Below are 22,356 nucleotides of genomic sequence, written 5' to 3'. Positions count from 1 at the left end.
GCCAATTTTTTCCCGCACCGTTTCAATTTCTCTTTGCCGCCACCAACTGCACCTAGGCCTCAGAGGATGGAAGGAGTCGAAGGAAACAATTTTTTTGCGAATTCTTTAGCTATCGCTCCAAAAGAGGTTATTTTTGCTTATAAGAAAGAAGGCATTTGTAAATTTGTGCCGCCATGAGTAATCTCTATATGATCAGTTGCGAAAAACAGTCGCCCACCCGGCCTTCATTTGCTGGCATTTAATTTTCCGTTCGCCTGTAGTTGCTATCGCACTGTAAGACATTCCGTGGCTTGGGACAAACTTCTCGTGGTGTGTACCCTTGAGGCGGATCGAAAATGCCTGTTTTCTGGTACCCGAGCGGTATTTGGAGAAAATGATCCATGAACCAATTAAAAGACAGGAAATATCGTACGTAACAAGTATAACAAGCATTACATTACATTAGTATAACAAGCAATCAGCGTACTTTCTAAAGATTCCAGGAAAACCATGCGGAACACGCGAATTAGCGACGCCGCTACACAGACGTCCCTCTTCCAAATTTTTTTGGAGAGGAGGGGGCGGACATACACAAGCTACTTTTTCATAGCGGACAAGCTATACATTGCCCTTATCAATAATAGAACAATAGGAGAACCCCAAACTCTCCAACGAGGGAAGTGATGGCATTTAAAAAAACATGCTATTGAAGGCCGTCGCGGTTACGACACGCCTGGGAAATTGAAATGTGGTTTTCCCGCAGCCGGTAACGCCGGGCACAGGACCCAATCCTTGTATAAATCGATCGTGATGTTTCAATTTTCTATTTCATGGCGGACAAGTTCAGCCATATATTGCCCTTATTAAAATAGAACAATGCAAGAACCACAAACTTTATGGCCGCTTACTACAAACATGGTAATTTGAAGGGTACTTTTTCCACAGTCCGTAACGCTGGGCATAGGAGCCACTGTGTTAAATCTTCGAGTAAATACTGAGGCTTCCATTTTTTTAAGCGTCCGTGACTCATTGCATCTTTAATTTTTTAGGGGGAATACCCGTAGACTAACTAATCAATTAACCAATTTCCTTGTGTAATCGAACCCCTCATTTTCCTTCTGAACAAAAGAAGTATCCAACAATTAAATATAAAAATATTAAATATGATAGGTAGAAACTGGTTTACAACGTACAGAAAAAGAAAAAACAAAGAAAAAGGTGTTGAAACTAGCAATAAAGGACATAGTGCTCAAGATCTATTTTTAGATTTTTTTTCTAAGAAAAGCCACGTTATCTTTCCTCCGGAAATGACCTTGAAACCTGCTGTTAAAATGTCCATTTAGCTATTCTATTTTAAACACAGTGACGTACACCATAGTGATAAAAGCTATATATAAAAGATTGCTAGAACCACTCTTCGATTCAGGACAAAAAGAAGAGAACATTACCATGTCAGACACAAAAAGAGGTTCAAGATCTGAAGAAGATGGCTTCACTGGCTCAAAATGTTAAAGAAAACCCGCAACAAGTACCTTGGAATACTAATAATGACATGATACAGAGTTTTAAAGAGGGTGGCAAAATATGACAGGCTTCTTCAGGTATAAAAGCTGTTTCTTTCAGTTCTTAGCAGAAAAAAAAATAAAATCATTGTATCTGACGTTCAGGTGAATCACTCACCAGAAAGCCGGCAAGCCAGGAAAGAAATACTATAAATAAATACCGTAAATTATCCATCCAGTTCGTCGCCCTTGCCGGCCATAATGAAACTGGTCCACGCTGTCTTTGCACATTAAAAATTATAACCCACACTTTTTATCTCACCAAATATATCCATGAAATGTATGCAGTCGACCTGGGTTTGCTCATAGAGCTCTTTGCTTTTTTCTCCCTCGATCGCTAATGTTATGTATCCAAACACCTTGTGCATGTGAAGTTGCAAGGTTCTTGTTGTAATATATCACTGGAGAAGTTATAATTTGGCTCCTATTCTTCTAGTCTGTGCAAGACGTTTTTTTTTTAAGAGAAGGGTGATTTTTTTGTCTAAACGAGTGTGGAGGGCCCAAGAGGGAGGGGGGGTTCCCAGTGAAATTTGGTGGGGGTAAGCAGCCTGCTTCCCAAAACCCCTACCCTATTTATGACCAAATTCTGCGATTTTCCCTATTTATGACCTCAAAAAGTAGCTTCTTGTAGCAAACATACCCAGTTCAAGACTAGAGTGCAAAACCCATACCCTATTTATGACCAAAATGGCCAAAATTGATACCCTATTTATGACCAAAACGGCTGAAAACCCTACCCCTCGGGGCCGAACATACCTATATAACCCATACAAGGGAGAAGGGTTTGGAGGGCAAGTAATGTTTGCTCTCGTTTAGCCTATGAACAGGCTCCGGCTCTTTCTCTTTCCATTTTCTCAGATAAATATAGTCTCCTACGAAGCAAGTAGGAGACTAAGTAGTTAAATGCTGCGAAGTGGCAAAAATGAATTTAGTTTCCCTTCCCCTACCCTGAACACTCATGCTGATTGCAAGACTTGAGCCCTTGAACGTGTACAGCGGACAAATGCTAAAGTGTAAGCGTCGCAATTTTTGCGCAAAAGATGGCGGACGAGGTCTTCGTTGACAACGCTTATTTTCCTGCAGTTTTCATGTTCTTCTTGAACCATTTATGGCTTTGATCCGGCACTGTTACACTTCCTGAATCATTACTTATTATACAGCACTATTTAAATTAACCCTTGGAGAGTTTTGAATCTTTAAAAATGGACGACGACGTGGAAGTCGAAGATTTTGAGATCACAGACTATGACCTTATGCAAGGCTTCGGCTTGGGGTTCAGAAAAAAAAGAATGACCAAGGAAGAAGCAATTTATGGCATGTGGGCAGAGAAAGACTCGGATGATGATGAAAGATCGAGTGGGTTTTCGGGGAAAAGAAAGAAAGACTATTCCAAACCGCTGAATTTCGTCAGTGGAGGCATTGTTCAGAAAGGAAAGGATAAAAACGCTGAGGATGATGGTAGGCTTGCTTTTTGCTACTGCAAATAATGGGAGTAAAGAGTTACAGTGATAAATTTAACCAGGAGGAAAGAAATGATGGTACACATATGACTTGGTGGAAATTTTAGGAAAATGTTCATTAGTTACACAAACAGCTCAGAAATTCTGACTTCTGCCAACAGGAGTTGGATCATGTGCTCTAAAGGCATCAACAGGCGAGTGTTGATCATTACCCTCTATCGACCCTTGATCGGTACCCAATCAATACTCGATCAACACTTGATTGACACCTTGGTTAACAATCAATCGACACTTGATTGACATCTCGGTTGAGAGTTGACTAATTTTTGCAGACACACCATTGAGTGTCAGTCGATACATATGAGTCAGTCAACACTCAGTGGACTATTGACTGACTGTGTATTAATTGTGGAACAGGTGTTGATGGAATGTTGACCAAGTGTCGCCTGAATATCGATTGAGATGTTGATCAAGTGTCAGTTGAGATGTCAGTCAAGTACTGATCAAGTTTTGATTGAGGGTCAATCAAGGGTATCAATTGATACTCGACTGCAAATGTCTTTAGGGCACATGATCCCAGGAGTCTACCCTGCAAGACAGAGATTCCCTTCTCTTTTTGCTTGGGGAGAAACATGGACAGTGGCCAGTAAAATGATTGATTCAATATGAGCAGTTAGGTTTCTTCTTGTCTCTCACTGAACAGAAAGAGAACATCCATGCCAAGTCTCCTGGATTATCCTAGACCAAATCTCTTGGTCTCTCATACAGGTCAATAAATCTCATAGACCAAACATAGGAAAGAAAATAAAATAATTTTTTTCAGACATTTTGCTGATTTTTGACATTTCTTGGGAAATTTTTTTCTGATATTTGATGCATTTTTGTGGTTGAATTGGCAGAGCTCCACTCTGAACATCTTATTTTTTAGGACCAAGATGGTAAAATTGGCAATCTCCCAGAAGGAAATCACTGTCTGACAGGGTAACAGGGGTGAAGCATTTGACAGGTTTCACACATTGGTCAGACATGTTATGAAGTCAATGTGGAAAGCTCCAGCTAGTCTCCTGTACCTCAGTGGTACTTGTATAACTTCCTACCAGCGTGTGCCTGTCTTAAACGTTTAACATTCCCAACAGTGATTGAAATAACTCATTTTCTGGTTTTTAGAAACAAATAAAAAAGACAGGACATGATCAACTCATGACTAGCAGTAAACCATATTTACTTCTTGAAGCATCTGTCTTGAATAAGCACTGCATGGGATGTTGGAAATATTACTACAGTCATTAATTGCATTAATTAATATTACTATTTATTAATATTACAGTTATGTTGATTAATATTACTGCCATTCAATTGAATATAAGAGCTGCACTTCAGGATACAGAAAAGAACTGTATATTTGAAGCAATTGAGCACTAGAGCGGCACCTGAGAACCAGATTATGGGTTGAGAAGTTCAGGTAAATGATAATTGTCATTGTCAGTGATATGAATCTTCTCTTATTGTAGATGTTGCTAGTGTTGGAAGCAGTGCCAGTGAGAAGGGACCTGGATCAGGCAGAAACTCTCCCGTGGTCAAAGATAAAAAGTTGTTCAAGAGCACTGGAGTAAAAAAAGAGGTTGGCTCACTTGGTAAGTCTAGTAACATCATTTCTCAGGTCAGGAATGTTTATAAAGAATGAGATTTTATATTCATAAAAAATTACAATGTGCAGTTTCAGAGAATATCCATACCTCCCCCACCCCCCCAGGAAATCCCAATCCCTTCTGTGGGAGGAGTATGGATATTTTCTGGAACTGCACAATTTAGATTAGTTTAAAAGGCAAGTTGCTTGCTATCCAGATTACTAGTTTAAAATTTAAATGAATATGTGATTTCCTTTTTTCCAGGGTCACAAATGTTTGCTAACAAGCTTCGGAAGACTGGAAAGTAAGGAAAAGTTGATAAACATAAACGTACTCTATTTTGTTTACGATAAAGGTTCTTACTCTAGCACAAGAAGTACAAAGTATGTTTTAAATTTACGTGCCCAAGAAAACCTGGAGCATGAGCTTCTGTGGCTATGTTTGGCATAAGGAGTTTAGAAGTTCTGTTTTCCCCTTGAGGTTCCCCCTCACATTTTGTCACATCCCACCAATATTATTCCAGTAGCCATTTATACATCTAGATAGAGAGGGGCTTTGTGAGTAATAAAAGTCTCTTGTCCAATTTCCTCAGAGACCCAGGGGCCGCTAGTTGGGATGTTGCAATATTTTCGCCCAAAAATATCACCTCATCCTGACTAGCAGTCCCTGGGTTTCCAAGGATGCTTTCTCAAGAACATAGTACAATGACTGACTAGACTGAACTGTTGATCTCTGCATCTCACATCACCCTGCCTCGACTCTACTTTCCAGACCACATCTTATCTCACCTCAAGACCTTTGCATGACATGACAGTTTGTTTGTTTGTTTGTTTGTTTTTTGTAGAGAATTTGCAGCTTTTGAAAAACACACAAAAGGATTTGGAATGAAAATGCTCCAGCAGGTGAAATAACATGAATAATCAAATGATAATTTCTTTTTGTAATAATAATATTTATTAGTAATGAAGATACAAAATGGAAGTCAAAGGGAGTTGTTTTAATTGAGGTAAACCTAAAGCTTGTTTCATTTGAACTCTAGGATTTTTTCATCTGAACTCTAGGCTTTTATTTAGGCAAAACACTAACGAACATTTTTATTTGTAATTCTTATTCGTAAGCTTTTATATGTTTTTCCCTTGTACTTTTGCCTTTTTAGAATTATAAAACTTTTTGTATTTTTGCCTTTTTAATTTTTAAAATTTTACAGGAAACCTATGATAACAGTACTTTCAAGTACTGATGGGTTAATCCTGTCTAAAAAATTTATTATTATTATTATCATTATTATCATTATCATTATCATTATCATTATCATTATCATTATCATTATCATCATTATTATTATTTTGCCCCACACCTTAAGAATTGAAATCCCATTGGTCTAGTAAGCTATTTATGTTATGAACTTTCAGTTGCACTCATATGCCTCTCAGTAAATTAAATCCTTGATTACCCAGAATCATTGTGAATATTAAAGACGAAAATGACTTTATTAACAAAAAGGATAATTCCAAATTATACTATGTGGTAGCTATACCACTCAAGGGAGAAACTCTTAAAATTCTCATCCAGGTAGTTTTAAGAGTAATCAACCTTTTATCAGAATTCTGCATTAAAAATTTGTTATTACAATAATGTTGTTTTACATTTTAGATGGGTTATGAGCCTGGCAAAGGTTTGGGAAAGGAAGGACAAGGCATTGTGTTTCCAGTAGAAGCTTTCAAACGTGAAGGTCGTGGAGCATTGGGCAGTTATGGTCCGGAGAGAACCAAGAAAGCCCAAGAGGTATGTAATATTGACAGCACACAGAAGCTGCTAAAAACTGCTGAGTTCCCTGAGCATGAGTAGGTCATATACAGTGGAATCCAGATTTCTTGAACCTTCTAATAACTCTAACCAAAAGTAGTTTTCCTCAACTGAGTGTAACACTGTAATTTTATACCTGATTTCTCGCACTAGCCGATTTTTCAAACCGATTGTTGTTTCCCTTGGAGGTTTAAAAAAAAAAAATCAGGATTCCACTGCATTAACCAGGGTATTGATTGACACTCGACCGCAGATGCCTTTAGTGCAGATGATCCCAAAAGTTAATAAAATGTTAATTAATGTTATTCTGGAATTAAAACTTAAGGTTTTTGTTTCCTTTGTGTCAGAGTTTTGCCATAGTGGCTTATGGAGTTGTGCATTGCATTATGATTTAAACGTCCAGGCTAGGGTCAAAGCAGTAAATTACACCAGTAGTAAATTGTAAAAGGCGACCACATCTGTTTATAGAGGGATCAACACTGAATAAAGGTGAAGTTTACTTTCATTGACTTGTGTTTAATGTTGCCTGCTAAACAGGGGCAAAGACCTCTTACGTGTACATGTTCATTGATTTGTATTGTAATTATTGTACACAGTTACGACCTAACTATGACGAGGAAGAGGAGGAAGATGAAAAGTTTAAAGAGCAACTACAACAGTGGAAGAAAACAGACCGAGATGAGGTGCATAACTGATAGAAAATAATAGAGACGTTACGCAAAACATGATGACAACAGCAATGAGAACGTTGGCAAACAAAATGCTTAATGAGCAGAACAATGGGTCTTCATGTGTGTTATGCACATTTGTACATTTTGCAGCTGTTCATTGCAAATTGACAACTTAAAATGACTAATTTCCAAGGTTTTTGGAGAACGTGAACCACTACGGCTAATATTTCTTATTTCTATTTGGATATGAATGCATTTGTAGCATATTCAGTAGGGGTAAGGTTTTATCCCTCCCGAACACAATGGAAATATCTAGATAATTGCAAAATTCACAAGTAAAATCTAGACTTTCTGACAGGTGTTGTCCTTTCCATTGTCATTGTATGTATGTAAGGTCCCCAAAAATAATTCAGAGAATGTTTTTAACAAATTATGTGAATTTTTGGTGTTATGTCTACTTCTAGAAAACTTTCCCATAATGCTTTGACAGTCCACCTATGTATTTTATGTATATGCATGTAGGGTACCTAAGTGAGAAGTAACTTAAAATGACAACATCATTAATCAATATTGTATTGTTACTGTAATTAATTTTTTTTTTCTTTTCAGGGATATTCAAAACCTAAATATGTTTACAAAACTGCTGATGAAGTCAAGGTACAGTGTTTCATGTAGATCAGATGTATTTACTACATATAGGAAGTGAAGGATTGGTTACTTTCTAAAAGAGATAACTTACCAGTCTAGGTTAAATCATGCCATGTTTACAATGGTTGCAGCCAAAAAATAAATATTTTTAGCATTTTACAATCAAGTAGATAGTATAAAATGGTGTAAAACTCAGCAGGCTAGTGTAGCATGTTTTCTTTTTCTAAAAGTATCAAATTGGTAAGGTTTTTTCTTAAGGAAGTGGTCAACAGAAATATTTTTAGTGCACCTAGCAGAGTGATTTTGTGTGGTTTAGCAAAATATATACGCCTTACTTGATTGTTTAACATGTAATATGCACAAATATTTTGCAAGTTGTTTAGTATTTATCTGAGGCCCAAAGGGACAAGGAAAACGCAAGCATATATTAGCAAAATGTCCACATGTTATAAACCATTAAATAAGGATTTTATGCCACTTTCTAGTATTTTAACTTCTAGTTTTCAAAATATATCTTGCATCAACTGAAAATTTGTATCAATCGCATGGACATGGAAATGATGAAACAAAATACTACTCTACACTGCAATATTGGCTAGTATTTTTCCCATTCTCTTGACCTGATACGGTAAAATGCGTAATAGTGGAATAACGTTTTGATTTGTCTAAATTCACAATTTCTGGCAGGCTTCTGGAGGAACCAAAAAGGGACCATCAGTATCTCTAAAGCACAGCAAGATTAAGGTGATTGTGAAAGTTAAGAAACATATCTGGCATAAGATGTGAGACGTGAGAGAGAGAGAGAGGGAGATAATGCAGCAGTAATTTCTAGACCAATGCTGTATGCAGACTTCTTGCCAAACCAAAACCACAGACCACAAGTTTACAACCTCATTCTCGGGGCCTCTCATCTCCTCTCTCGCTCCACGGGGGGTGGGGGGGGGGGGGAAGATGGGAGACCCTGGGAATGAGACTGCACAAGTTGCTGACCTTCAGCAAAAAATGTTGTCCCAGAACAGGCCTGGTAAATGATGTTCAGAAATTTAGTAAAACCCTTCATGTATGCACCTTTATTCTAACCTGCTCATTGCTCTGTAGGTTGTCGACATGACTGGACCTGAAACCAAGATCCTGACAGGTTATGGCTCCATTGCCCAACAGCATGCAAAGCCAGGAGAAGTTCCTCCAACTACATTAGGTTAATATATTGTGTAGTTCCAGAAAATATCCATACCTCCCCCACGGAAGAGATTTTTTCTAGCACCTCCCCACCCCTCTGGAAATTCCAGTTAAGCTCCATACATTTCTTTAATTTTTTTGGTCTCATAAGGTCCCCCACCCCCCCCCCCCCAGGAAATTCCAATCCCTTCTGTGGGGGGAGTATGGATATTTTCTGGAACCGCACATTATTTATTATTAAAAGCTGGATCATTGGATAATGTAATTCAAGACTTTCATTGGCGTAGCCATCATGGTAACTATATCATGCTCTAAAAATATGGGAAGCCATCCACATTATGTTTTGGGGTGTGTTATTTTTAATTTATTTTAGTTTCCTATATTTGTGGGGCATTTTTAATTAATCAATTATGTATTATTCCACTCGCACTTGTTGGATATCAGATGATTATAGCTAACTTAGCACTATGCATCTTGTTGGCTATCTATCATCTCATTAGCCTGTGTGGCAGGCACCCAAAGGGGAGGGAAAGGGGAAAAACGAACGCACGAAGCGCAGGAGGATTGAGCGTGCAAAGCACATGATGGAAGCGTGCTTGATCCTTCCACATTCATTTTGATCCTTTCCCTCCCCTTCTACGGCCTGCCATGTAGGCTATCATCTCATATCCAACGTCCACTCATGAAAAAATAATATTGTCTAATATTAGACAAATTTGTTATAACCTTTTTACTGCAGTCTTGATTATTTAGGAATTAGCTTTTTATTCACTCTTGGGAATTAAATATGAATTAGAATTTGTTTATTTTCAGTTCGAGATGCAGAGGCTTCATTTTCTATGCCAGAATTAACATACAACTTGAACCTCCTTATTGACATGGCAGAGACTGACATCATACAAACAGACAGACAGTAAGTTGTTGTATTTGTATGTTTGTGGAAACTATTCATTAATATTTGCTATAAGGCTTGTGTTTGTAGCCAATAAAACACACTCTTTGATTGGCTAATTCTGGGGCATTATTCTCCTGTAACGCCCACTGGCTGATCACTGGCCTGCAGAAATAAAGCAAAAAGCCATAAAATAAACAATTTATTAACCTCAATTGAACATCCGGTCTTTATGGGAAAATTTCAAACCTTGACTTTGCTGTATTGACTTTGCTATTGTTCAATCAATATGGATAGGTCTTGGTTTGAGATGTCCTGTAAAGACGCCACTCTCAATTAATGAGTAGTTAATGATACACATTTGAAGAGAATGTTTGTTTCAGTACTGTTGATACCATTACTCATGTATCCACTGGAATGGAGTGTCTTGACCAAGTTGAACATTTGTCTTGTTAAATGTTCAGGAAAAATATGAGAAGAAACTGTCAGGTTGAGTTATTTGATCTAGACTAACAGAACTGTTTTTTTTTTTTTTCATCACATATGTCCAGGGCTGTCATCAAGTTTTGAGTCACTTGTAGCGTTGTTCTCCACACCCATAACCAACTGGTTACTTTGTGGGTGAATTTTGTAAACAACAGGTATTTTCACCCACCTTATCAAGGGAAAATCAAGCATACTCAGCTGTAACAGTTTCTACGGTTTACAGCCCTTAATGACATCCCTGATATCCACATAAAAATTCCTTTGTAATTATTAAAATTAGCCTGACTAACCTCATTTTTAAGTTGATAATTCAAAAGAATTTTTACTCTCAAATGAGGTTAGAGAGGCTAATTTAAATGTATACAAAAGAATTTTAAATTGGCAGCCATTTATGAAAAGGGTCTATACTGAGACCGCTTTGAAGTAAATCATCAGTTTTTATGAATCTTTGTCATCTTTCCAGATTGAAATTTGAGCGAGATCTTGTGGTGAACCTGAAACACGAGGAAGAGAAGCTCACGGCAGTCTTAGAACGAGAGGAAAAAGACATCAAAAGATTGATGGAGGTTATTAATATGATTGACAGGTAACACAAGAAACATTTGTACTGCCTTGATAGTGTAACTCAGTACTTGTTATCCACCACCCATTGTTATATTTTTGGATATTAAAATGGCAAATTTCTGCCAGCAGGTTCTTAAACCGTTAGGTTCTTACACATGGGATTTTACTGTACTCAAAATAACTGACTTCCTATTTTTAACCCCATAGTTGTCGACAACAGTCATTGTCCTCTGAAGATGATGCGCTTACTCTTGATAAGTGTGAAGAGATTTTTAATACTTTGCAAGAAGACTACTATGAAGAATTCAAGGTAAAAAGTACATTCTGCGTACAAGGCAAGTGGCCCATCAGGCCGGAGTGTATTCCAGTTCCAGTAGTATTAAGTGGCTAGGAGTATTTCCACTGCCCCCTGGATGGGATGCTAGTCCATCGCAGGGTTACCCCCAGCATTAAGTTCGCTGGTACCCATTTATACACCTGGGTGGAGAGAGGCACTGTGAGAGTAAAGTGTCTTGCCCAAGAACACAACACAATGTCTCCAGCCAGGGCTCAAACGTGGACCGCTCAATCAAGAGTCGAGAGCATTAACCATGAGACCACTGCACCTCCACATGTATAGTTGAGCTTGGGTCATTGATTAAACCATACGATAACTGCATATTGAGCACTTAAATAATGGCTTAAACATTAAACAATGTCATGTCAGGCATTACCTTCATCGCAAAGACTTTGAAGAAACATTAGATGGACTTGAGAGTTTTGGAAAGATTTAGATAACAAGATAAAGTTTTCTCAGGCAAAATTTTACCCTTATTAAATCACATTTTGATGTTGTTTTTTGTAGATGTATGACTTAGCATCTCTAGCTGAACCTCTTGTGTTCTCTTTGGTAAGTAAATTACTTGGTGAGCAAATTTCATCAAACGTATGATGAAGATGAAGTACGTCTTCAAGGCTACACTAGATCCCGGTATTAGCTTCGAAATAGGCTATGAGTAGTTCCTCTGCCGTTTAGTTGGTCTGCATGAAGCAAAAGAAAATCACGAGCAAAAAATGGCCGCGCGAAATCCTGGGGACGAGAAGGAAGACTATCTTTGGTCAGCTGCTTTACTTTTCTGGAGTTGGTTTCATTTTGAATGGGATATGGTTATAACTGTAGCAGTTAACGCCAGTGTTGACATTTATGCAATTGGTTGTTCTGCTTTTGTTAGCTGAGGAATCATTTTCAAGGATGGAATCCTATTCTCAATCCCACTCATGGTTTGGAGGTGATGGTTCGATGGCAGGAAATACTGCAGAGGAAAGAAGCTGAAAACTCTGCTTTTACTCTAACACTGTCTCGAGGAGTGGCGCATGGAGAGGAAAAGTATGTGGGAATGAAATTTTCCATTTAGCTTGAAACTGTGTGCACCTGTGTTCAACTTGCAATGGATAGCATTCAATTTCGTTACCAGGGGGAGGGGTTCTCCCTTTAATGGCCTATACGGGGGGGGGGGGGGGGCTCCACCCGAAAGGGGTCTCTTGCACAGGCTTCAGGTATATAAAAGGGAAGGGATTTCACAAGTTGAGGTATACGAAAATGTAGGGAAATCTGTCATTTAGTTATTTTAAAGGGTCTTTAATTGAAATTTTTCGAACAGACGCACCTTATTCTTATCATAAATAACAATGGTAGAATTTGACTGAAATAGACAAAACTAGTTGTTCATTGTTGTTGTTGTTTTTAGGATGAAGATGTATGACCGACTTGTGTGGGAAGTTTGGATGCCGTTCCTTCGTACCGCAGTGTGGTATGATTTAGTTTCCACTCTTCTGGCTATTTACCTATTTACCTTCTGTACAGTTCCACTCTTTCTTGAGGACTGCTCACTTGTTCCCAGAGAAACCAATGTTCTTGTAGTTTCTCGGCGCTTTCCATTCGGCCAAAAATTCCGGCTTGAATGTCGGGAAATTCCAGTGGCGAATGGAACAGCATTTTTCAGAATTTCCAGAAAAGAGGACAACCTCGTGGCGTATACTTAAATTTCCGAAAATTTTCTAATTTAGAATTTTCGTTCCATTTGAATTTTTCGAGAATTTCTGGAGTTTTCAGTTGAATGGTTTGCATTTTGGACATTCAGCAATTCTTGGATTTTCTGGAAACTTTCCAAGGAATTTCTTTACCATTTGCCTCCATTTCAAAAGTCCCGAATATTTTGTTTGAATAGAAAGCGCCCTCTTTCTTTATAATAAGGACACCTTGTCTTGCTAAATTTATTTTGGTTTTGGTTAATTTTGCATTCGAAAATTTCTGTTATCAGTAGCCTGTGAACAGGCTCCTGACTACGTTATAGGGGGAGAAAAAATGGCGAGCGGAGCTTTCCGAGAGCGGTCTGGGCAGGGATCCTGTTCACGGGTTAGCGAATCAGAAGCAAAGATAAAAAGCTTTAAACCAATGAGGACTTAGCTTCCGTGAGTTTTCCCACGCTTGGCGCGGGTTGAATGATTTTACTTCGGGTCCTGATTGGTTCATTGTGTGACAGCCATTTATTTTCCGTTTTTTAGCGAGGGTAGGATCCAAGATTGCTTTTATCTTTTTTTCCTTCTTTTATGTGCTCTACTTGAGCATATTCTTGTATTTATGGTGTAACCGTATAGGTGTTTATTTGCCCTATTGTGTTATTTTTTGTTTATATGAGCCACCTGTTTTTTTCAGTTCATGGCATTGTCGCAATTATGATGCAATGCTGAACGTGATAAATAATTGGGCACCAATCTTCCCTCAATGGATCACGGACAATATCAAACAGCAGTTAATTCTGCCTCGTCTGCAGGTCAGTTCTAGATTGAAACTTGTCCTGTACGATTTCTCCGGGGCTGGGTATGTGCGCCGCCAAAGGGTAATGATATTTGAGCCGTTTTGGTCTGAAATAGGGTACAGTATGTGCATGCTGGTCTTCAATAGCTGTTTTTTACGATAATTGCTGAAATTCTCGCACGCTCATTGGCTAATTTTCATTGTCAATAAGCGGACAGACACATTTATTTCTTATTTATACGATGCGGCAACAAGCGAGAGCGGACAATTTGACAATTTGTTATTCTAAAAAACAAATTGACGTCAGTTTTTTATGCGTCTATCCTGTTATTGACAGTGAGTTTCGTCGTAACATTGTCAAAGTAGTCTGCGGATCCACTCGGCTATCGCCTCGTGGACCCACAGCTACTTTGACAATGTTATGACGAAATTCATGATCAGGACAGACGCATGAAAAACTGACGTCAATTTGTTAAATTCCAGTGTCAAATATTCTTTTGTTTAAAATGGTTTAGAAACGAGGCGAAAGGGTCAGTGCAAAGGAGAATGGACCCTTTCGCCTTGTTTGCATGTCAAACTGTTGAAACTGCGATAACAACTATTAGGTATGTTTTTAGAAGAAGCTAGTCCTTTATCATTATAATTAAGACCGTCAACAAGAAGAACTTACAACCTACTTAATGTCATCATTGCCTTTTACATCGGTCTGTACTAGGGAACTGATTATAAGGCAGGTCTGATACAAGGTATTCATTTTAGAGCCAGGACTGAAATAGGGTATCCAATTTTGGGTCGGATCTGAAATAGGGTTGCGAAAATCGCAAATTTTGGTCTGAAATGGAGTGAGGATTTCAAAAAGCGTACCGCACACCCCCACCCAATTTCTTTAGAAGTAGCACCGCTCCCCGGTGGGATTTCCTAACCCTGTCAAATGATGCTGGGCCTGCAGCCGACAGCGATGTTTTTGAGAAAAAAACCTCTGATCCCAGGAAAGGGAATACCACTGTCTTTTAACGATACAGATGAGGCAACATTTGTCCATGGTCGCCGCCGATACTCGGGTTCTGCAGTGTGCCCTTAAGAGTGAGTAGATAAAGGCTGGACAGTATAGAGATGCAATATTCTGTGATTAGATTGATTTTGTTGTGCTACGAGTGTGGTGGAATGGACAAATGTCCATCGCGACTTAAATGCTGGAGAGCATTCTTTAAAGGAGTGACCCATACGTCACGGTTTGTACATCTTGAAAACGGATTACGTTTGTAATCAGTGTTAATCTTCTCCATCCTTAACCATCCTTGTTCCTTTATGGTGTATTGTTATCTCTTTGGTGTTTTTCTATTTTAATAAACTTTCATTTTCAGGTTTCCTTCAATTTAAAGGTAATTTTGTCAAATCAAAATAACTGCTTGCTCTTGTTGACTCTTTTAGGTAGAAGTGGATGCGTGGAATCCATTAACAGACACTGTTCCTGTCCATGCCTGGATTCATCCTTGGCTTCCTATTATGGGTATGTTCTTCATTCCTTAATAAAGAAGTGAATAAGTACAATTTATGTCCAAAGATTTGTATTGAAACATTTTAACGTTACGTTTTTTTTAGGAGATCAGCTTGAGCCCCTCTACGCACCAATCAGATTCAAGTTAGCATCGGCCCTGACCAACTGGCATCCATCAGATCCCTCAGCAAAGATGATCCTGGAACCCTGGACCAAGGTACTCTTTTTTTAATGTTTATCAGCACCAGATGAAATAGGTTTCATTGGTCAAGCAATGTGGAAAACCAACAAAAAGATAAAAAAAAAAAAGAAAACAACTCTATTTAAGTGTTAAATGTATTTAGCGCTGTTGTAACTAAATAAACAAATATTTCAAATAGAACATAAACCTTAAGAATCCTGAGGGCTGACCAGTTGCCTTTTCACATAACGGGGTCGCGGATTTGAACTCAGGACTACCGAGAACAAACCCAGACAGCCGTAGGGTGGATTTGAAAAAGGGACAGATTTCAAATCCAGCACCTTAAACCACTCGACCACGCCGCCTACTCGAACTGTAGCTTTAAAAGTTATCAGATCGCCTGTTTTTGTTAACTCGGTATTTTGTTGATGTTGTTGTTGACAGGTTTTCTCCAAAGGTACAATGGACGCCTTTATTCTTCGTTCTGTTTACCCCAAGTTGTCTCAGTGCTTGTCAGAGTTCATCATCAACCCTCATCAACAACACTTAGGTATGTTGAGTAACGCTTCCAGTTCCAAACTCAAAATATAATTTTCTCCCTGAATACCGTAAAATATCGGTTGTGAGCCCCCCCCCCCCCCCCCCCCACGGATATAAGGCTCCTTCACTTTGTGTACCTCAACGGCTGGTATTTGCCATTATGAGAAAGCTTCATACAGTACCTTTGTGTTTCGCGTGCTTGTTTCCTTAATTGTGCCATGTGTTTCTTGTTCCCAAGAACATAAAACATCTTTTTATACGGCTGGATGCTGGTTTCGTCAGCTTACTTTGAAACTTTTTGAACGCCGCTTGTAAGCCCCCCCCCCCCCTCCCCCATCCACCCGGATATAATCTTCCCCGTTTAAAAGCCCACCCAAAACCTCTTATGAAGTTGTAGAAGCTCAGGCACAGTATCTTGTATTTTCTTTATATTTTTATATTCTTTTTCATGTTGATTCTGATAATTTCCTGGTTTTGTTTATAGAGCCTTTCCATTGGGTCATGGAGTGGAAAGACATTATAACACAACAACATTTTATCAGTTTGCTGGAAAAACATTTCTTTCCACGTTGGATTCAGGTTTGTGGTCAGCTCTCTTTTCCCAATTGCCCATTCTCCTTCTTGAATGCAGTATCAAGTTGTCATTGCTTGTTATCTCTCTTTTCTTGAAAGGTTCTTCGCGGCTGGTTGAGTGTAAGTCCTAACTACGATGAAGTTATTCAGTGGTAAGTGAATTGATTCCGTTGGACTCCGCTAATTCGAACACAGTTATTCCGAATTACCCGTTATTTCGAACTCAAAACTATGGGCTTTTTCGAACTCCCGCTATTTCCAACAATTTTTCATTTTCCCCCAGAGTTTGAAAAAGCGGGGTTCAACTGTATTTCAGTTTTACAGTAAAACACGCCATACAGTACGCTCTCTTTGACTATGGGACGTGAAGCGGGGTCAAGCCCCTTTCGTGTGTACGCATAGGACGCATTTTGTAGGGTCGGGACAGTACGCAAGCTTGTGCACACGAAGCAGTTATTGGTTCATTTCTATGTTGTACCGGGGAAAAGAGCAAGAGCAGTGTACAAGATGCGACATTGAAAATTGAGGTCATTTTGTCCCTGCTTCATGACGCTCGAATTCAAACAAGTTGAATTTCATGCAACATGTTGCGGGACAAAATTTTGGCTCCGCAACAGAACTTTTCGTCAAAACGGGCATGGTACACGAGAAAAAGGGCGGCTGCAACATTTCCTTTTCCTCGTGTCCTCTCAACATGTCTTAACTTTATCGGCACGTGGCCTCTCCGACTTTTTTGCCTCAAAACCTAGCTTGGTTTCTGATTGGCTCAGCCGTGAGAAAGCTAACATATAGATCGAGGAAAGACATTGATCACAGAAGTATCTCGAATGGCACTGACCTGCCAATTTAAGCCTTTTATATTCAGGTCACTGATTGCAGACGTTTTATTTGTAAACACTATTTTTATCTCGCTAGGTATTCAGGCTGGAAGGGCATGTTTAGTGAGGATTTACTCAACAATTCAAGCATCAAAGGTTGGTCGCGGTCATCAAGATAGATTTGTAAAACACAGCAGCAAAGGATAACAAAGAAAAATTTAGTTTAATGGCGAACTGCAGCCATTATGTAGAATGTGATGTCACGCAACAATCTCAATATAACACGTTGTGTGACCACCCAGATAAGACTATAGGACAAACCTAATGCAAAATGATCGGAGTAGTTGGTAGTACAACATGTAAGAATTCTAACTAGTACAGAATGCCTGCGCCTAAACGTGACAGGAAAAATGCTGACGGGACTTTCTTTTCTTGAATTTCAGTCCAGTTTAACCGAGCACTTGACGTCATGAACCAGGCTGTGACGTCACCAGGTGGCCTTCTGCAGCCGGGAGCCAAAGAGAACATTGCTTATCTAACCAGTACTGAGAGAAGGTCAGTTTTTGATCTTGAACCGATCAAATGTCTTACCCGTAAAGACTAGAAACATGGCACGTTAATGAGTGGGGATGCGGGAGGGGGGGGGGAGGGGCGAGGGGCGAGGGGCGAGGGATTCAAACCTATTGCTAGTTGCCTCTACGAAAGGGTTTCAAATATGCATTGTAATCTGAGTTATCGTAAATCAATTGGAGAAAACCGTGTCATTCTACCTCAATACATTTCTTGATCTCATCTATTACGGTTGATCTACGTCACTTTAAACCGTCTTTTGATTCGTTCTTGTTAATCTGCACCTCTTTTGTTCTTAGGGCTATTAGCTTGTTTGTGTTCTTTGTCTATTGTTTCGTTGCACCAGTTATGAACAACCTTGTAAATAGTGCAGGTCGCCTAGTCTACTGAAGCTTGTTCCAGGCTGTTGGGGACTTGGTGCGAGCGAAGGGAAAATATGAGAGGGGACTGGCCATATTTTCCGCAATAAATTAATAGACAGGGTTGCCACAGGTCAGGAAATGATCAGGGAAAGAAAATTCTTCAAGGTCAGGGAAAAGTCAAGGAATTTTATTTTGAGTCAGGAAAAAGTGACATTTTGAACAAAAGTCAGGGAAAATTGAAATAATTTAACACGGCTGATTTAATACAATTAAACATTTGGGGTCACTGTGATCTCAACGATATTTTACCTTAATGAAAAAAGAATATTTGTTTTAAACTTATTAGTCTTAATATGAGTATAAAGGACGCGGGCTTTAAGTTGAGGCCAGAAGCCGCTACTAGATCTGACAGTTTGTATTTATTTGGAGAGGGAATTTTATTTTTATCAGGGAAAAGTAAGGGAATTTTGAAAAGTGAGGTCTGTGGCAACAATGATACATCGAGGCTCCTTGAAGTAAAAAGATGCTATTTTATAGTGGTGAAATGACTTTAAATTGCGTAACATTGCCATGTAACGCTCAATTTTTATTGTTTTTTTGTTTGTTCTTTCTAGAAGAGAAGCTGAAGCAGCGGCCATGGCAGCGGCAGTTGAAAAACAAAAGGTAACTGATCCATATATGAATTCTCCTCATACATTACCAGACAATTTTTTATTTTTTGGTTCTGAGAATCTGGTCGCACATCAAGACAATATTCACTGGCTTATGAATTTCTATATTCTCCTAACCTACCTTCTTAATAAAGTATTGAAAGAGTGAAGAGAAATCAGATGTTGATCATTTCTGTTTTGTACCACAGGCTGAAGCTGCTCGGCAAGTGGCGGCCTCTCAAAACGTTCCTTCCAACTTCAAAGACTTGATACAGAACTTGGTGAGTTTTTGTGTACAGTTCACAAAATAATTACTTCATTGAAGGCCCCGTCCACACTATGCCAGAGAAATTTGAAAACGCAGCTTTATTTCTGCGGTTAGGCCTACCGTCCACACTAATCCGTCACGAAAACGGAGCTTTTCGAAAACGTTCTTCAAACCAGATGAATTTGAAAACGCCAACTTTGTGTTTTAGTGTGGACGGAAAACATTTTGAAAATGGAGCTTTTTGACAACGATGACATCGCGATGGGAATGTGATTATATTTCCCTGACCGAGTTTTCCCCAAACACAAATCCAAAATGACCAGTGACTGTTGCGTTTTCAAATTTCTCTAGCGTATTGTAGTGTAGACGGAAAACATTTGATGCGTTTTCAGAGTGAAACCCTCGTTTTAAAATTCCTGCGGCGTAGTGCGGACGGGGCCTAAGTGTTGGAGGATTTAGCATTAGTTCGTATACCCAATACCATCATGGCTATACTGACCAATCACGTTCAACGGACCAGACTTATAACATCATCAACTGACAAACACCATTCACTTGACTCTGAAGATGACTTCCGCTCAGGTTGTCGAAACGTCAGTCACCAACAACAGTTCTTTTCAGAACTACCCTCACCCGGACGATCACACTATACGAACTACTGATACTCCTGGATTCAAACCATTTACTGAGGATTTAGCATTGTTGTGCTAATTAACAACACTAATAAACAAACAAGTAGTGCAAATAGAACAAAAAAAAAATTCTTGAATCATGACCAAAATCTGTAGTTTTCCTACCCTATTTATGACCTGACCAAAAATTCGATACCCTATTTATGACCGTTGCAGCTGTTAAAGTTGCCCTAAACATAAATTATGAAGGGCTTATGTTGATGGTCTTATTGGTAATGATAAAAAAGTAGCTTCTTCTAAAAAACTTACCCAATTCAAGGCTAGAGTGCTATACCCTATTTATGACCAAAACAGCTGAAAAACCATACCCTTTGCAATTTGGGGCCTCACATACCTACATAGCCCATGTAAGGGAGAACCCCCTCCCCCCGGAGTTTTAATCACGTTGAATATTTTCCTCTTTCCCTTTCTCATTCCCTCCCCTCCCGTTCTCTTGGAGAGACACAGCAAAGTATCATCGCACGTATTCCTTTGCTCTGTTTCAGGCTGAAGAGAACAATCTGCTGTTTATGCCAATTCCTAATCGACGTTTCGAGGGAAAAGCTTTGTACTCATTGGGCAAAGTAACGCTGTACATCGACAGAGGAGTTGTGTTTGCACAAACACAGGGCGTGTGGAAACCAGTATCATTACAGGACTTGATGATTATGGCAAAGTAATCGAGTTTTCGAGGGAAGCACAGATAAAGGAAAAAATTCTCGAAGAAAAGTCCTTTCCAATTCGTTGCAGTGTGCCGGATACTAGCAAAAAAGATCACAGCTGAAGGAAAGAGTTTGCCATGCGCGCTTCCGATTTTCCGCGTGTGGCAGACGGCGTCGGCAGAAAGACAAGAAGTAATTTTCGCGCCTTTTGGGTTTCCCGCCCTCGCGGAATGTTTCTCGCCATTAGTGTAACATGGACAGACGTAAAAACGAATCAGAGTGTGACAAGGGGAGATAGAGAGCGAGATAGATAGTGATAGCCGAAATCAGTTAGAAATAATGCTGTCTTAATAATATTGATCGCAAGTCAAAGGCGTCTGTCTATCATATCGAAGAGGCAACATAGCAGAAGTCTTAATACTATCCGACATCATTGCAATTTGACGTATATTTGACGTTGTTAGTATCAAATGAAAACAGAACGATGGTTGGTGAGTATTAAGGACATGCTGTTAATTACATTACTTCGCTCAATGTGATGGTAGACTTGAAGGAGTCCTTTTTAGAACTTACCTGCTTGCTTGAACCTTAGGAAATGAACGTTTTAACGAAAAGAAAATATCTGACTCAAGCTCTGTTTTTCTGATTTAATAACAGACCAAAAAAAAAGGTTAAGATGGTGACATTACGAAATCGATTCCAAATTGGGCCAGCCCACTCCCCCGCCAATTTCTTTCCAGTCCTCTCACTCCTGTGTGAACGGTTATCAAGAGGAAAGAAGCCTGGAAAGATGATGATCAACTCAAACCATCCCAAGAGGTCAGAGTAGCCGAGTGAAACGTGTCGGCACACTAATCACTAATGTCTGAGAACACAGAAACTTTTTAAATCATGAAATGTAAGAAGTATATAGGGCGTAGGATTTAAAACGCTGGCATCCTCTCAGAGTAGTTTACTGCCCCCCATCATCTTTTGCCTGCGGAATCGCACGATAATGCATGTGTCACACGCCTGAGAATCGAAATCGTCGCTCACACGCATCACGCAAACAGGACAATTTCACACGCATGGCCCTCCGGACGTTTTCAGTAACGTGAAAAACTGAATTCATTGTCCACCCAAATAGGCCGGTGAACAGCGCTAAAAGTCACGTTTGAGTCCTAAATAACAAACTTAAAGATGGTGCCCAGATTTAGCACTTCACACCGCTACATTCGGCAACACATCAGGACATCTTCGGGAATCTTCAGCAATGTTCGGAAGTCTTCGGTAATGTTTGGAAGTCGTCGAATATTTTTCGGAATTTTGGGTAGTATGGATACGAAAAACACACGCATTTGACTTAGGAAATGTTGGCCGACCCCACTCCCATCCCGAACGGGGCCTTAGGATGGACTAGCATCCCTTCCAGGGAGGAGTAGAAAATGGCCCCAAGGTGCTCAATCTGGTAAATACGGTAAAAAATACACCTACGAAACCATGTTTTATCGATGTTGAGCAGTTTGATGATGCTATTTTTGTAGTGAAAATAAAACAAACGTAGACCTAACCAGTTTTCCTTGATGTAATATTTTACAAACTAACAACATTTTGATGTGATGACTGAAGGCAACTTTATATAGTGCTTCAACTACCTTCTGTCGATGACCGTCTTTCGTTTTCTACATGTAATTGAACTCCCACCTCCTTACTTCTCAACTTTTGCCAGTGGCTGATGGTTGACTAATCATTTTGATTCATTTGTTTTTTCTGCTCTGTGGAGAACACTAACACGATTACCACAAATCCTAGATTAAATAACTCCAGGGGTTTCTTTAACGTTTTCTGCAGCTGGGCAAATGGTTTTCACAGGGGGAGCAAAACTTTTTGAACTGAGCTTCTTTATAACAAA

General features: G+C 39.3%; 1 protein-coding gene across 1 annotated transcript; it reads left to right on the top strand.

Annotated features, from left to right (window-relative positions):
* Positions 1 to 1,557: 1,557 nt before the first annotated feature.
* LOC145486415 (tuftelin-interacting protein 11-like) lies at positions 1,558 to 22,270 on the top strand. The gene is made up of 26 exons (XM_081465077.1): positions 1,558 to 2,999; positions 4,513 to 4,635; positions 4,894 to 4,933; positions 5,474 to 5,531; positions 6,283 to 6,414; positions 7,032 to 7,118; positions 7,716 to 7,763; positions 8,442 to 8,498; positions 8,853 to 8,952; positions 9,747 to 9,846; positions 10,775 to 10,897; positions 11,083 to 11,185; positions 11,720 to 11,764; positions 12,087 to 12,241; positions 12,603 to 12,665; positions 13,571 to 13,688; positions 15,104 to 15,182; positions 15,275 to 15,387; positions 15,796 to 15,901; positions 16,376 to 16,470; positions 16,564 to 16,616; positions 17,380 to 17,438; positions 17,726 to 17,837; positions 18,829 to 18,877; positions 19,074 to 19,145; positions 20,310 to 22,270. The coding sequence occupies exons 1-26, from the start codon at positions 2,744 to 2,746 to the stop codon at positions 20,481 to 20,483; spliced, it is 2,520 nt and encodes an 839-aa protein (XP_081321203.1). The 5' UTR covers positions 1,558 to 2,743; the 3' UTR covers positions 20,484 to 22,270.
* Positions 22,271 to 22,356: the final 86 nt, after the last annotated feature.

The sequence above is a fragment of the Orbicella franksi genome, chromosome 5, assembly GCF_964199315.1.
Source record: "Orbicella franksi chromosome 5, jaOrbFran1.1, whole genome shotgun sequence".
NCBI classification, from domain to species: domain Eukaryota; kingdom Metazoa; phylum Cnidaria; class Anthozoa; order Scleractinia; family Merulinidae; genus Orbicella; species Orbicella franksi.
Note: the sequence above shows the minus strand (reverse complement) of the source record. Positions and strands in the feature narration are given on the sequence as shown.

Bases quoted from the DNA above. Each gene is read 5' to 3' on its own strand.
- LOC145486415 (XM_081465077.1), top strand. From the start codon at position 2,744: ATGGACGACGACGTGGAAGTCGAAGATTTTGAGATCACAGACTATGAC. The intron at 11,765-12,086 runs GTAAGTAAATTA...TGCTTTTGTTAG, and splicing joins AACCTCTTGTGTTCTCTTTG to CTGAGGAATCATTTTCAAGG. The intron at 12,666-13,570 runs GTATGATTTAGT...TGTTTTTTTCAG, and splicing joins TTCCTTCGTACCGCAGTGTG to TTCATGGCATTGTCGCAATT.